This window comes from Patagioenas fasciata, chromosome Z (genome assembly GCF_037038585.1).
Source record: "Patagioenas fasciata isolate bPatFas1 chromosome Z, bPatFas1.hap1, whole genome shotgun sequence".
In the NCBI taxonomy this organism is placed as follows: Eukaryota; Metazoa; Chordata; class Aves; order Columbiformes; family Columbidae; genus Patagioenas; species Patagioenas fasciata.
The window spans coordinates 850,787-866,241 of NC_092560.1; the positions used below are offsets into that span (position 1 = coordinate 850,787).

The 15,455-nt window shown below is 39.9% G+C and overlaps 1 protein-coding gene across 1 annotated transcript in view; it reads left to right on the top strand.

The window, feature by feature from the left end:
* PCSK1 (proprotein convertase subtilisin/kexin type 1) overlaps positions 1 to 15,455 on the top strand; it is a 30,100-nt gene that overhangs the window by 1,985 nt on the left and 12,660 nt on the right. Inside the window, exons 2-8 of the mRNA XM_071802161.1 lie at positions 222 to 326; positions 3,717 to 3,827; positions 6,086 to 6,232; positions 6,696 to 6,772; positions 8,952 to 9,040; positions 12,893 to 13,065; positions 15,232 to 15,444. Of these exons, the coding sequence (XP_071658262.1) occupies positions 222 to 326; positions 3,717 to 3,827; positions 6,086 to 6,232; positions 6,696 to 6,772; positions 8,952 to 9,040; positions 12,893 to 13,065; positions 15,232 to 15,444 (915 nt within the window). The remainder of the gene's footprint in view (positions 1 to 221; positions 327 to 3,716; positions 3,828 to 6,085; positions 6,233 to 6,695; positions 6,773 to 8,951; positions 9,041 to 12,892; positions 13,066 to 15,231; positions 15,445 to 15,455) is intronic.

The window sequence follows — 15,455 nt, forward strand, 5'->3', positions numbered from 1 at the left end:
TTAAATGGAATTATTTCTCCAATTTCTCCTAGCAGACACAGGCTGTGATAAGCACATGTTAGCTGAAAGGTGTTTTTTAGTTTAGATGAAAGTATGTAAAGGCTAGTTTCATGCTCTTATGTCTTTTAGGCAGAAGGAATTTTGGTCAGGTTGTGATTACTGATATTTGTTTGCAGTGGGGAAATATCTCTCAATAGTTAGAGTATGCCTCTGTCTTACAGATTGGATCACTGAAAAATCACTACCTATTCAGACATAAAAGCCATCCAAGACGGTCTCGAAGAAGTGCCATTCATATCACTAAAAGACTTTCTGATGATGAGCGGGTGAGTATTACATTTATTCTTTTTCTTGCTCGCTGTTTATTCTGTCTCCTTATTGCTGGCTTTGTAATGAGGTCACAGACAGGCTTTCCTCGTTTTGCAAGTCTAATATATTCAGCCATCCATACTCGTGCTGAACAATACTTTATTATTCTGTCATTAACAGGCAGAATGTGACCTTCTCTCACCATATTTTTCGCAAGTGCTTTCCAAATTAAGATTTAAGGTGTGCAGCATTGCAGAGGCTTGGAATTTCAGATGTTGACGTGTTGCTAATGAAAATATGAACGAGGAACGCCAGGGCTTGCTTCAAAATAAAAATGCATAGATGCACTAAGTTTAATCAGACCACATCTGTGCAATTACCATGAGAATTCGGTTTGATTTAAAGTGACCGAATATTAAAAAAATAAAAAAAGGGGAAAAGGGCTGAGGTTTTGCTGGATTTGCTTCTATGACAAGCTGAAACACCTTCTCGAAGGATCCATCACACGTTCTAGACTTGTTGTCTTTTGGTACGCTGGGATCCCACAGCAGTCAGAGAGCAGGCACACTGGAGAGCCAGGGATCCACAGAATGATCTGCTGGTAAAGCAGACTCCCGGTTTGTTTGATTTGTTTAAGAGAGAAGCATGTCTGTTTGTAAACACACTGAAAAACTGGGGTGCATGGTGAATTTAAGGAATGGACCAGAATCCGCAAATTTCAGAACAGTGAGATTTGAATTTCAAATCAGCATTACTGCAGCAATCATTGTAAAAATGTGAGCGCTACAAAACATGGAGTAACCTAGTTGTGAAAACTAGCAATTTGTAATTTGAAAATGAGTAATTGGTTATCTATATGTTTTAAGTGCAAATGTAATCTTGAAGGAAATATTCTATATGTAGCTAGAAGAATTAAAAGAGGGGGTGAGACAGGGTATTTTTTTGCCTGTTCTGTTTCAAAACTGTACACTCCAATCTTCTTGCAAACATTGGATTAACAGTCTCAGTCTTCTAGGTGAAATTATTCTGAACTGCGGATTTCAAAACCACAGCTTTACTGTAAATTAGTGTTGCAATTTATACCCATACCTATGATCAGATGTTCCACGCCTTCATAGTACAATGTTCAGGAACAGAGTTTTGGTTGCAGTTCCTCTCGTTTTTGGATTTATTGCATCAAATGCATCTCTTAGACAGGGAAGCATGACCATGTTTAATATCCCAAATTCTAGTATCATAAGCAGAATGGAAGCAATTGTGTTACACACATTGCTGCCAAACATTATTGAAGACTCACATACTCAGATCCAAAAACAGAGCTTCAGAGTGCTGCAGGTGATTTGCTAAATTTACTACAGTTTCCCTTTTATTTACCATCTAGTATGCAAATTGACTATGTGAATGAATGAGATGTAATTATGTCATTATGTAAGTGTATAAACACAAAGCAATCATGTAACACCGTGTAGTTATACATGGACCTCTGCTCCAAAGAGCTACTCTTGTTCAGCAGCAGCCTATTTAAAAAGATTTAAATTCAGTCATTGAAAAGGGAATCCTGCTTTTGTTTGTATAGCACTTTCATGAATTTTACGGTATGTTAAGTGTGAAAGCTGGGGTAAAACTTGGCTTTAATCTGAATATGTATCGGCTTCCTATAGATGTCCCCCTGTTTGTTATAAAACAGATGAAAAAACACCAAATATATTGAAGGAATATAATTATCTGGTTCCTTAACTTCTTTCAGTATTTTTACTGGTCTCTGAAGCTACTTTATTGCAAGAGATTTTAAATCAAGGTTATTTTCACTGCTTTATGCATCAGTGACTGGAGATTTGGCACAGGGCCTTCAGCTGTTGCCGTAGATGGATGGTTGGAACCTCACCCAGCTGCTGAGTGACAAATATTTGGCTTGTTTGTCTGACATATGTGCTTGGTAGTTTCAGCTCATTTCCCTCAGTCCACATCAGAAAAAAAAAATAACAAGCATGGAAGCTGTCAATTGTTAATTAGTCTTGGGTGATGAAGAGGTCAAGATTTGCTATGGGCAGGAGAGAGAGGTAAAGGTAATTGCTCTAACCCGTGCACCAGTATGTGTGGCACTGGATATCAATAGGGCAGTTTAAAATAGTTGTGCTTGCATGGGTATATTAATCTCCTGTGACTTATTACGGTTTGTGGGGGTTTTAGCACTGAATATATGGCAAAGGGAATAGTAATAGAGAGCTTGCAGTAAACATGGCTGCTGTAGCTTCCATCTTTAAAGGTTTTTATTCTTGTTAGCTTTCATTAGACTCTCACTGGGAAATTGTATTTTAATCAAATCAGTACTTTCTTTAGTCACTATAATTTCTGAGTCACTCTTACTGTTGTTTCAGATAAGGTGATAGATTTAAGGACCATAAAGCCATTGGATCACAGTAGAGAAAAATAATGAAATCTATTCAGACATTTAAAGCAGAAGGTTAGATCCAAGGCATCCTCCACTCGAGGCTTTGTAGCAGATCTTGGCCACCTACTGAACCTGAGTTTGCTTTACTTGTTTGGAAATTGGGATGAAAAGCACCAGCTTGATCTGTGCCGGGGTGACTGCCCGTGTACTAGCAATGAATAACATTTTATTCCCATTTCCAACAGGAGCACATGGCACAGAGAGACATCTCAGAATCAGGATTTGATTTGAACTGGGCTTAGTGATGTATTCAAGGGAGCTAAGCAAGATACACTTTCAAACTGCGACCTGGTGATTTAGAGGTTGCCCTGTCTGTGCACAAACACTATGCAACTTATTGTGTTGATGCTTTAGCAAAACACACTGAAGCATTTTGGCTTTCAGTTACCTGAAGTGGAATTGCGCCAGTGATGAAGTTAGTCCAATATTCATGGCTTACTAATTGATCACATTTCAAAACACCACTGGGAAGGAGACTTGAAGGTCCAGCTGGGCTATGAGTAACAGCATCATTATGATTGCTAGACTAAAGCCAGAGATAATCTTTCTCCTTCCCTTCTGACTTCTAGTAGAAATAGATGGGGATTAAAATGTAGGTAGGAGAAAGAAGCAAGCTGTGGTTTTGCTTGTTTCAATAACCACCACTGCTTAGATAATCTTCTAACCACACTGCACATTTGATATAAAAGCCTGCATTGTGTTGCAGTCGCAGGAGTTCTACTCTTAACTTGTACTTCACGATTTTCTTTGAATTGATTTTATAGTACTGTGATTTTTCCAAGTCCTCTTCCCCAAAGTACATTGTACTACAGTATAAATACTCCTGTCTGCATCAAATGGTGCTCATTTTGCTTTAGACATCAAAATTTTGCGGTGTAAGTAAACCCATTGTCCTCTGGGCTGAGAGTCCTAACCTACAGAAGCTTACTTGTCTTATTTATACAAATAATTGTAGGTGTCATGGGCAGAGCAGCAGTATGAAAAAAAGCGAACTAAGCGTGCCATGGTGAGAGACTCAGCAGAGAATCTTTTCAATGATCCTATGTGGAATCAGCAGTGGTATCTGGTAAGAATTTCCTTCATTCTGGAACTGGGGATGGTGAATTTCGGTTGCGCTATCGGCTGCATTATTTTACTAGTATCAGAGCAATTGCGTTGAAGGGAGTAAATGAAGAGTCCCTCATTAGCATATGCTACAAAAATGAGAGATCTCTCTGCATAGTATTTCCAGGCAACCTTCTGTGTTCTTTGAAGTCATTTGTACAAAGATTCTAAAAGCCAATTTAGGCTGCTGCTTAGGATAGGGGTTAATATTAGAAAGTGTAACACTTAAAAGCTACCTTTATGATATTTTTTAAATATTTGCTGTTGGCATATGATAAGTCCCTTATCATGTCTGAAAGCAGGCTATGTATTTCTTTATTAAAATCGTTAGTGCAGAGTGCTCACTCTAGACGAAAATAGAAGCATGTGCGTGTATGTGACAGACACCTTCAGCCTCGGGGACTAGGATTTTAACTGAAGAGGGTTTCGACAGCTCACATGTTCAAAACCTCAAGGAAGAGAAATTTCCTGAGCTCTGTACTTCCTGTCTGCATGTGGCAACTCAGAAACACAGTTGATCTTTTATGTTTTATATGTTTTCTTTTGAGAGTCAGTATTTCCACTATGCATGTAGCTGTACCTTTAGTCTAGGCTTTACGGCTTTCAACACAGAACAGGGATGGGATTAAAGGTGGGTACAACAAATAAAGAAGAAAGGTCAAGCACGAATGTGGCCCAGGTGGCTTGGAAATACCTTTATCTTCTTCAGTTCAGCTTAGGGAAAATAGACCAAACTCTAGGCTGTTTATATAATGCTTTGATCTCTCTTTTGTTAGAGCTGGGAAAAATAAATTGGAAACAGCATAGCACAAAATATTTCCATGAAGATTCTTGCACACTTCTTTTCAACATAAAAATTATTCTCTTTAAGAATATAATCTCTCTTTTAGGCTGGATATCTGTTTGTTTCTTTGCCTGTTTCCAATAGGAAACCAGAAATTTCTGAGATGACTGTATTGGGCAAATACACAAACATGCACAGAGTTCAAAAAAGCATTTTTTTTGAAAAAAAAACAAACCCATGTGTAGCTTTCCAGGAGACATAGTTATTTTTCCACTTTTCTATGGTTTTCACTTATTTTCTGTGTAGTTTTCCCACATGAAAAACAGAAACATGATGCTTACCCTTGTTTGCAGCTCATGTTAAATTTTTTTTTTCTGATTAAATGCATAAATGTGTTAAATATTTTCTTCCAAAATGTGTTCCTTGCCTTGTAGTAACTAACTTAGTATTACCTTATTATTATTATTTGATGTCAACAGTTTTTAGCTCTATTCAATGTGCTTTCACACATCACCAGGAAAAATCATTATCTGTTGAATTTTAGAGAACAAAACTTCAAAATTTAAATAATTCCCTGTATGGCAGCAGTCAGAAAAGAAGTCATAAATGAAAGAAAGGTCATTCCCATAAGAGATTTCTTTTCTAAGTCTCATATTTTATGCAACATTCCTTTGGAAACAAAGAAATGAAAAACCTGTCATCAGCTAATGTAATTATGCACAGAGAAACAGAATGAAAGTGCCTTTTTTTTTTCTACATCTCTGTTTTTATGAGGGTTGTCAGCAAGTTTTCCAAATTAGATGTGGGTGCTGCACATTTAATATTAGAGAGGAAAAATGACCCATTTAGGAGCTACTCTTCAAAGAACTTGCTGTGGAAGAGAAGGCTATAGATGATTCATGCTTCCAGTTGATTTACCGCAGGAACAGTAATGAGGGTAGTAAACAGAAAGTTGTGATTCAGCACAGTTGTTCCTAACCAAACGACTACCTTAATTGTTTTATCCATTAATTATTGTGCTCTGGCTAACTTGAACATCAAAGGAGAAAACAGAGTTGGAGAAGATGCAGCTCACTGTGCTGTCTTGGCCTCTCATAAGTAAAAAGAACAAATATTAGCAAGTCTGATTATTAGCTCAGTGCTCCCAGTTTTGTTGGTACATCCCGAGCATTCCCATGTTTCTGTTGCCTACCTCTAGTAAATACTGGATGCTCTGTGTTCAGAGGCGGTCGTCAGGAATCTTCAGGTAATGCGGTAAATCTTTCAGTGGTACGAGTATTTTAAGAAACTAATTTTTGTTTTATCTTTGCAAAATTTGAGTGAAATGTACAAGTTCAGGTTGGGGTGACTTAGGGCACCTTTAAAATACAACTTTAGACCTGTGTAGTATAAATGAATAAAAATGCTGACGTATTTTAATCCTTTCTGTCCCCCAGCAAGATACAAGAATGACTCCATCCCTACCCAAACTGGATCTCCATGTTATTCCTGTGTGGCAAAAAGGGATTACAGGAAAGGGTGTTGTTATCACTGTCCTAGATGATGGCTTGGAGTGGAATCACACTGACATCTACGCCAACTACGTAAGTCTGGGCATTAGAATGCCATGAGATAAATCAATCAATTGTAAATTTGATATACAGATACTGTTCTCCAGCTTGCACTCTGTTCTGCAAGTCAGCTCCTACAGAACAGAGACTGAAATATTTGCCTCAGGCATAATTTGGAACCTGGTCTGTGTCACAGGAAGCTGAGTGTTACTTAGCAATGATAGTGGGGTGTTATTTCTTTTGTATTTTTTTTTGCTCAGTGGGTTTAGTTCCCAGGCATGTTTGTATACAGTGGTTTAATGCTGAATTATTAAAGCTCCGTGAAAAATTTATGGAATTGTTAATGTCAATCAAATTCTACTAACTTGATTGCTGTTGACATGATCCATGCCAAATAAATAAATACATACAGACTCGAGAACCCATTTTGTTACACGTTTAAAAATATGTTTTTTAGTTGTCTGAATTAATTCTGTTTATTTTTTATTAAATGTAGGATCCACAGGCAAGTTATGATTTCAACGATAATGATCATGATCCCTTTCCTAGATATGACCCAACAAACGAGAACAAGTGAGTAGCCTCCCAGTCGTGTGAAGGGAACAAAACAGTGCATTATTCATTTGTGTTTTAGAACATGCAAATGCAGAAATTTCTATGTGTGTCTCCTATGGCAATTATATAATAAAAGGTAACATTTGCATGACAGAATCACAGAAAGGTTGAGATTGGATGGTTGCCTGGTCCGATCTCCTTGCTCAAGCAGGGCCACCTGGAGCCGGTTGCCCAGGACCATGTCCAGGGGTTGTTGAGTATCTCCAAGGATGGAGACTGCACCACCTCCCTGGGCAACCTGTGCCAGGGCTTGGTCACCCTCACAGCAAAAAAGTGTTTCCTGATGTTCAGAGGCAGCCTCCCGATTGTCATTCTGCACAAACATTTGCATGTAACATTGGCAAAAATTTGGGTAACCAAGGAAATTAAATTCAGCTCCTAGTTGAAGAGCTGCCTAATCTCCCTAGAATCACAGAACGCCAGAATGTCATGGATTGGAAGGGACCTGGAAAGCTCATCCAGTGCAATCCCCCTGCTGGAGCAGGAACACCCAGATGAGGTTACACAGGAAGGTGTCCAGGCAGGTCTCGAATGCCTCCAGAGTAGGAGATGTCCTGAATTTATTCATAACTTTGTATGTGTAAGGCACTGATACATTTCTGTAAGCTGAAGGGAACAATTTGTTAATGCTACCATGTGTGTTCCTCGAATGATACTTCCCCGAGCAAATTTTGACTTCATGTCTCTGCTTTGCACTGGGAATTAAAAAAAAAATACATCTCCTATAAAGTGCTTTGGGAGAACCTGTGTCTTAGAGGAATCTAAGAAACCCATCCCTTCAGGTCAGCTCTTGTAGCTGGTTTCCAGTTTTTGCAGCACTGGCTGGATCAATAGGTCCAGCGCAGGTGGCCGGAGCTGAAGTAATACTCCTCACCATGTGGGTATGACACATTGTCAGGCGCTGCAGGACCTTACACTCACTCCCAGGAAAATCAATCTTATGAGGCATATGGAAACTTCGTTTAGACCAGATTTGGCCTAAATGTTCTCAAGGTAGTAACAGGAAGTTTCAAAAGACACAAGACAACCAGCCAGTTCACTTAGTGGACTTGTGTGTCTTGGAAGGAGAGAGGCATTTCCTCTGATGGCCTCTCTAGAGCTACCTCCTGTTACTCTTGGTGGGTCTGCCACAGCCAGGCACATTCATGGTAGCTCACAGAGGGATTTTGTCCATCACAAGGAGAAGAGAATGTCCCTCTTTAAAAGCTGGTACACAGAACTCAATTTCTTAAACCAATTAGGGTGCCGCTACTCAGTAAAGATACAGGAAGAAACTGATGCACCGGTTCCCTATTGTCTATCAGACAGTACGGTAGCATGCACAACATAGATCGGTGTAGGGGGAAAAATAATCAATCAAATGATAGATGTCCCACGAATAGACATTTGAAAAATGACGTTTCTACTTTGTTAGAGTGTTATTTAAGAGCAAGAAGCCATTATCCTCTTGTTCTGATGACATTATCTCTTAAATCTACCTGTATTACCTCTAATCTTTATTAATAAGTAAATGGAATTCAGCCCAGAAGCATTTGAACACTTCATTGAGTGACAATCTGTAATATTAAATAATGCAACTCTTCTACAATTACACTTATGTGAAGGTTTTCTGTATTGTGGAATAAGAATCAACTGTGGCAAAAAAAGAATTGTTTTGAAAACAGCTGGTTACAAGAAAAAATTAGCAATTGTGAGGATACTCTAACGGCTTACTTTCTGTAATCCTAAATAAACGCAACAATGGAAAAGAGAGTATCTAAATCTGGCATTAACAAAGACGTATATTTCTGCCTGAAGAAATTTAGCAGCTTTGTAGCCCCATAATTTTACACTGTTTTTGTGTTCTACTAAAATACTGGTATCTACGAGGTCTGTGGCCTTTGGTGTGACTTGGGTTGGGTATTTATCATCTTATCACGATGATCCTTTGAGCATTAAGTAGGTAAAATTATATTGCTTGAAGCCTAAGAGCAAGAAGTACTTTTGTATCATGTGGATACAACTCAAAAGCTATTCGACAGCTGCTTTGCATGGATTTAGAGGAAGACTTCCACCAAATCAAGAAGGTCATTGATGAATCTTTGTGTACATTACACAAAGATGTTGTGAGATGTTTATTCTTGCTATATTTATTCAGGCATGGGACGCGGTGTGCAGGAGAAATTGCCATGCAAGCCAACAACAGAAAATGTGGAGTTGGAGTAGCCTACAATTCCAAAGTGGGAGGTAAGGAAATAAAAATAATTAGATGTCTAAGATGAATGGAATTCAGGCAGATCCTGTGAAGTGCCAAGTGTTTCCAGCTACCATTAATCTGAAATACGAATGATTGGTCCTTCTGAGAAGACATCAATCTTGCAGTATTAGGCTACAAAATCCCATCTGGCTGTAGTGCAGAATGTAACATCTGTATGACCGCATTTCTTGAATGTTAATGTACTCTCTGGAATTCGGTTATCCGTTGAATATAGGTAGAATATATAACAACAGCAACAACAATATAGGTGGTGATGATGATGATGATGATAATAGCAACAACCTATATTGTACCCAGAGATAAGACCGTATCATTTAAGGAATGATGCAATCACTTCTTATAATTGATTGTCCTGGAAGGAGGTGGCATGGGGGAGGAGAGAGACTGAGTAGAATATACAAATTTGTACCCATCATTGCTTGCAGCATATTGTTTCCATCTACACAATTACATTCAAGAAGTCATGTCATTCAGGATATTCAAACTGCAGTGGTTTTTGGTTTAATGCCTTACCTACTTCTCTACTATCATCGTAAGTTAATTTTGAAAATAAGTAGCGTCTTGCTTTTCTGTCAGTCGATATTTCCGTATTTTTTTAAGCCGCGACTAGAAGTTTAATCCATTAGAGGTTTATGAAATAGTTATGATCAAAGTATCAGTTGCAAATGGTTATTTAGCTCAGAAGAAGATACTTGTACAGTTCTAGTTTTTCCATTACTCCCTGTTTTCCTTTTAAACAAAGGGATGATGAGTGGCAATTGACACCCATAACTGCCGTTCCCACCATTTCAGTATTATGTTTCTAGGTTCCCATTTACTCTGCTGAGCTGTCACAGATGCCATCTTTGCACTCTGCCTTTGCCATAATGCATTATGCTGTCATGCTCTGTTTAAATAAAATATCTCACTCACAAGACGAAGATACCAAATTTTCAAAGCAGGGCAAAACGGATGAAGCTGCAGAGATGTCTGGACTCCTGCTGTGCCCATATTTTGAGGCACTTGCATCTATGGAGAAGATTATTCCATAGTTATTTGCATATGCACTGTGTTTATTTGCAAATGCAAACTACAAATCTGCAGGGTGATTTGTTTAGAAAAGGAAAATAACAGGAGAAAAAACAACCAGCAATCCACTTTCCCCAGAAAGCTGCTTATACCTGATGGGGTAAGAGAAAGAATGGAGAAGCTGAAAGAAATTCTAAACTGTTATATGTGAAAAGCCTGGTTGAGAAAAGGACATAACAAAATACGTTCAAAGAGCAATGGAGGACAGGAGAAGTCTTCAAAAGATTCAGATAAATTTGGAGTGGCTAAACATAGGAAGATGTTTTTGATGTTCCAAGCTATGCAGGATTCATTTCTTCACAGGCTTTTTTTCTTCATTTTTTTTTTTTTTTTTATATCCATGAAATGACGCATTACACACTTCTATTTGACATTAGTTCAGGATGACTTCTTTAAGTGGCTGTTTGCTTGTAGCAATTGCCACACTGGATAAATCCCGAGGTCCACAACCACAACAGCTGCTTCAGGGAAAGAACCCCTGACATTTGGAATACCTGTTTTCCAACTGTCAGCATCAGAGGTTGGTTTAACTTTGCCTTGAGGAACAAAACAAGCATTCCGTTCAGAATTTTGTTGTGTTCTGTGAAAATGCTGACTTTAATCATCCTGAGCGCTCTCACCAGTCACATCAGTGCCTGGCCCTGTCCTGAAACCTCGATCAGTCTCCTCAGTACTTTGTGGCTGTGGATCCCATTGGCTTTTTCTGTGCACCGTGTTAAAAAAAAGATACTTGTTAATGCCAGTTCCCTGAGTGATACCTTTCAGTGTCCTTTATCATTTGGCTTCTGTTCTGTGCAGCGCTCAGAAACGTGTGTGTATCCACCACCTTTGGTGTAAAGCAGTTTATGTATATTTTCACACATACCTAGCCGTAGCACCGCGCGACAATATTTCCCGGTGCTGCCATGGAAATCAAGTGATTAAGAAGCTCCATTTTACAAAGACCTGGGCTGAGAGTTCCCGCACAGTGACGTGTGGCTAAAAATAGTGTTCTGTCAGGCAGATACATGGATGTGTCTGAAATAACCTTGGGCTTCTGATTTTGTGGGACTGACGGTGGCAGAAAGCGTGTGCAGGAACAAGGCAGAGTTTATGCAAGGGGATGTAATTGGACTCTGCTTAGGGAAGTATCACTGCAGTCATCAAATCCCCCAGTTGACTTACGCAAGCAGGATTTTTGGCCATCACAAAGACAAGACAGTGTTGTCAATGTTCCTGTTTTCTTCCTTATGACATTATTTATCTGCGGAGTTGACTTTGTCTTATTCTGTGAAAATTATCTGTACACTCCTGTCTGCATTCCCAGTGTCTCACAGTGTGTTGCAAGCTCACACCCAGAGCTTGCAGTCATTCCACACAGGCAGATCTTGGCTGGTATGAGAGAATCTCTCAATTCTGAGCCAAGTGAAAAATGAATATTCAAAATATTACAAGTTTAAGCCTATCCAGAGTAAGTGGTGTTTTTAGTATGTGAAACACAGGATATTCCTTGATTCTTTTCCCAACGTTGTGAGTGATAGTGGAGTAGCAGCAGTTGAGCGGATTAACTCCTTTGTCTGGTTGTGCCACTAATTAATATGAAATAATAAAGCCCAGTTCAATCTTGGAAGTGTTATGAGTCTTAGAGGCCAGCCATTTGGGAACAGAATATGCTTACAGTCTGTTTTTTTCCAGCTTGATAGTATATAAAAAAAGAACAAGACCCTGGGCTGCAAGGGCAAGGTTGTTTTTTTTTTTATTATAGAGCGACCACATTTTGCCTGCTGTGCTTTGGAAAAATCCCCATTTTGTGGCAAATACAATAAAATGACTACTCATAATTCACCAACTGCCAGTAATGGTGCAGCTGCTGTAGTACTAACTCGCCAAGTTCAAGACAACCCAGACATTTTTATTGCTTGAAAACACAGGCTGAAGCCCGACTGCCGTGTCTCTGATGTCGCTGCCGTTGCTGGGAGAGCCGCCGTGGGAATTTTGCCAGATCTCTGGTTTCTCTGTGCTCCTCCCGCGCTGGCTGGTGGTCGCAGTCCTGCTGCAGAGCTGGGGTGTGCAGATCAGCGCAGATGAACCGCTATCTGCTGCTGAATTTTAAGTACCGCTGAGATCAGGCTTGCTCTGAAGACGATGAGATCATGCAGCTCCTAATAAAATGTTAACGGCCAGCCATCTCCAGCATCTCTGGATTGTGCACAGTAGAAAAAGCGCGGTGGTGAAAAAGCAGTGAGAGTTTTCCGTGGTGAGGATTGAAGAGCTGGTGAAATCGCAGCGTCACAAAGACAGCGAAGCGATGTGCTTTGGTCAGATCATTCAGAGCTACATCTTTGAGCTAAAACTCATAGAAGTCTTAAAGACAAAAGTAGCGTTGATAAAACATATTTAATTTCAGTGACATGCCAGCAGTTCGAGAAGTCTTTGTTACAGATTTAAAAGTGTCAAGAAAGCACTCAATGCAATAAGAAAAAGCAGGAGCAATTAGCAAAACGTTGTCTTCTCGACTCTGTAGAAAGAAGTAAATAAGAGGCAACCCAAGATTTTAAAAGAGTTTCTAAAAATATCTGTAGAGAGCATTGAGCTCTGTAAACAGACTGTGACACTGGTGCGAGCTGCCCTGATTAGTACTTATGTGATCAGCAGCAGACTGTGCTTGTAATAGTTACGGGTTAATTTTGCTGGAAGCATTACAAACAGTTAACAAAAACGAAGAAGAGGGATGTGAAGTAAATCTGGCCTGCTTGTTATTTTTTTCTGTTAAGGTATACGGATGCTGGATGGAATAGTCACCGATGCTATTGAAGCCAGTTCCATCGGTTTCAACCCAGACCATGTGGATATTTACAGTGCAAGCTGGGGCCCTAATGATGATGGTAAAACCGTGGAGGGACCTGGGAGGCTGGCACAGAAGGCTTTCGAGTACGGGATAACAGAGGTATGGCACGAGAAAGAAACAATAAAATGTGGCAGAGAGCAGAATTTTAAAATGGTTTTATCAGGGAAGAAATGAAAATGGTTTGTGATCTTTTTTGCTCAAATATATTTGAAAGGAGGAGACACATTCTAATGGCACAGGTCAGAGAAATTACCAACCAAACCAGCACTTTTAAAAAAGCACCATTAGTGATTTTTAAGCTGCTTTTAAGCTGCTGTTCTCTTTTTCCATCCTTACTTTTGCTGCCTTTGTCTCACCCTACCCCCACCCTTCTCTGCTGGTTGCTTTGCACTGAACAGTAATTGGATTTCTGCACTGAAAGCCTATAAATTTTAATACAAAATTTCTGCTTTATGAATATTTTGCTGTGCAAAATAGTGATACATTTTAGCACACTGTGGATGGGCTTGTATTGTGTTAATTGCATTAGTTTGTAAATTGGTGCATATCATGATCCAATTAAAATGAAAATGGTAAAAATGTGTGATGAAGAGCATTGGAAAAAATGTTTTTTTCAGTTCTTTATTATGCTATTCTGTTTAGATGTGGTTGGATGACAGGTAGGGTGCAAACCGAGAGCTACCAGAGATGTATTAATTGACTACTCTTGCTCTTGCCAGTGAGGTGAAAAGATATCTAAAGACAGGTACTAATATAGGGAAGACAACTGAATCAGAGATGGGAGAAGAGAAATGGAAGAAAGCTCGAAGGACAGCAGCAAAGAGAAAGGATTTTTAGGAAACTGCAGTTTGCATTAGCCGACAGGAGGAGAGATGGCTGAGAAACAGACTGAGGGAGGAGTGGAGACTGAGAGGAGTGTGCTGGTGGTGAACAGAGACCTCAGTCCGTAGGTAGCAGCAAGAGAAGAGGAGAATCACAGGCAGTAATTAGGGAACCAGCCTTCAGCAGTCTTACTCAGGAAAAGCAGGTTCTTTGGTGAAGAATGTGTCTCTTTTTCACAGCTTGTTTTATTTCTCAAGGAAAGCAAGTTTGCCCATTCATTTGTCAGGCTTCCGTTTGCAATGACCTGGTCTCCACCTGCTTTAAGTCAACCAGGGCTGGTGTTTCCGATGACTTTCATCGCTGGCTCCCTCATTGCTGGCCCGGTAAAGCACTTAAGCGTACGCTTCGCCTTAAGCATCTCAGAGGCGTTAGTACCACCCTAAGTGAAATCCTAGCAGGTATTTACATTTACCAATGCTTTTCTGGCCTGCAGCCTTTATTCTCAAAGGAAGAGACTATCTCATTTTCCGGAATTGACGTGGCTTGTCCTTCCCATTTTAACAATTGTATCATAAAGACTACAACTTACTTTAATGTTTTAAGTGCTGCAAATGTCTTAGCACTTGCATGAGTAACTTCAAATCTCGTCTGAGTGGGACGATAAAAATCTGGATTTCAACCGCCGTTTCCAGTGAATGTGCATAGATTAATAATGAACAGCAGATGAACTTTTGCTCTTCCCACAAGATGGATACTTTTTTTCATCTGAAGGACTAGCACAGCTTAGACTGGACAGGGCCATACGTGTTTCCTCGGTGACAGCTGTGAGGGGTTAGTTGTTGTCTGCTGCTCCCTCATTACCGGAGACCAGAGCAGGGAGTGAACGCGGTAGTGTCTGGAGACTGGTGGTGCTGGCCCACAGACCTGTAGGAGAGGTGAAGGTTTTCAGTCAGATGTGCATGCTGGTTTGTTTCACCAAATAAATGATGACCATGACAGATTCCTTACAAAAAGTAAATTAGTAGGAAAGTCAAATCATGTGCATCATTCATGCTGCTTACCTGTGCCTCAGTCATTACAGGAAAGACAAGTGAAATAAGCCCTGATTTCTTAAAAAAAATCGGCATTTTTTTTAGAAATGTTCGCGACCAAAGCACCACCTGTTGAGCACAGACTCTATTTTTAACTTAAAAACCTATTCTGAGGGAAGTTGTGGTGCCTGGAACAGTGAACCTAGAGCAGTCAATGTGATGTAGCGTGAGAAGTGCGATACCTCAAGGAGCTGGTTTCTTCTGTCTCTGTCTTCTACAGTGCTTATGGAAAATTGTTCTTTTCTCCCTGAAAATGTTTGATATATTAGGCTTTTTGGAGGGGAGGAGTTGTTTAGAATACATTACAGAGACTGAAATCTTTTTGATAACCTCTCGTGTCCGTTTTCTCTAGGGCCGAAATGGGAAAGGGTCCATTTTCGTCTGGGCTTCTGGGAACGGAGGCCGCCAGGGTGACAACTGTGACTGCGATGGTTACACTGATAGTATCTACACTATCTCCATCAGCAGTGCTTCTCAGCAAGGCCTTTCTCCCTGGTATGCAGAGAAGTGCTCCTCAACTCTGGCCACAGCATACAGCAGTGGGGATTATACTGACCAAAGAATTGTAGGTTGTTT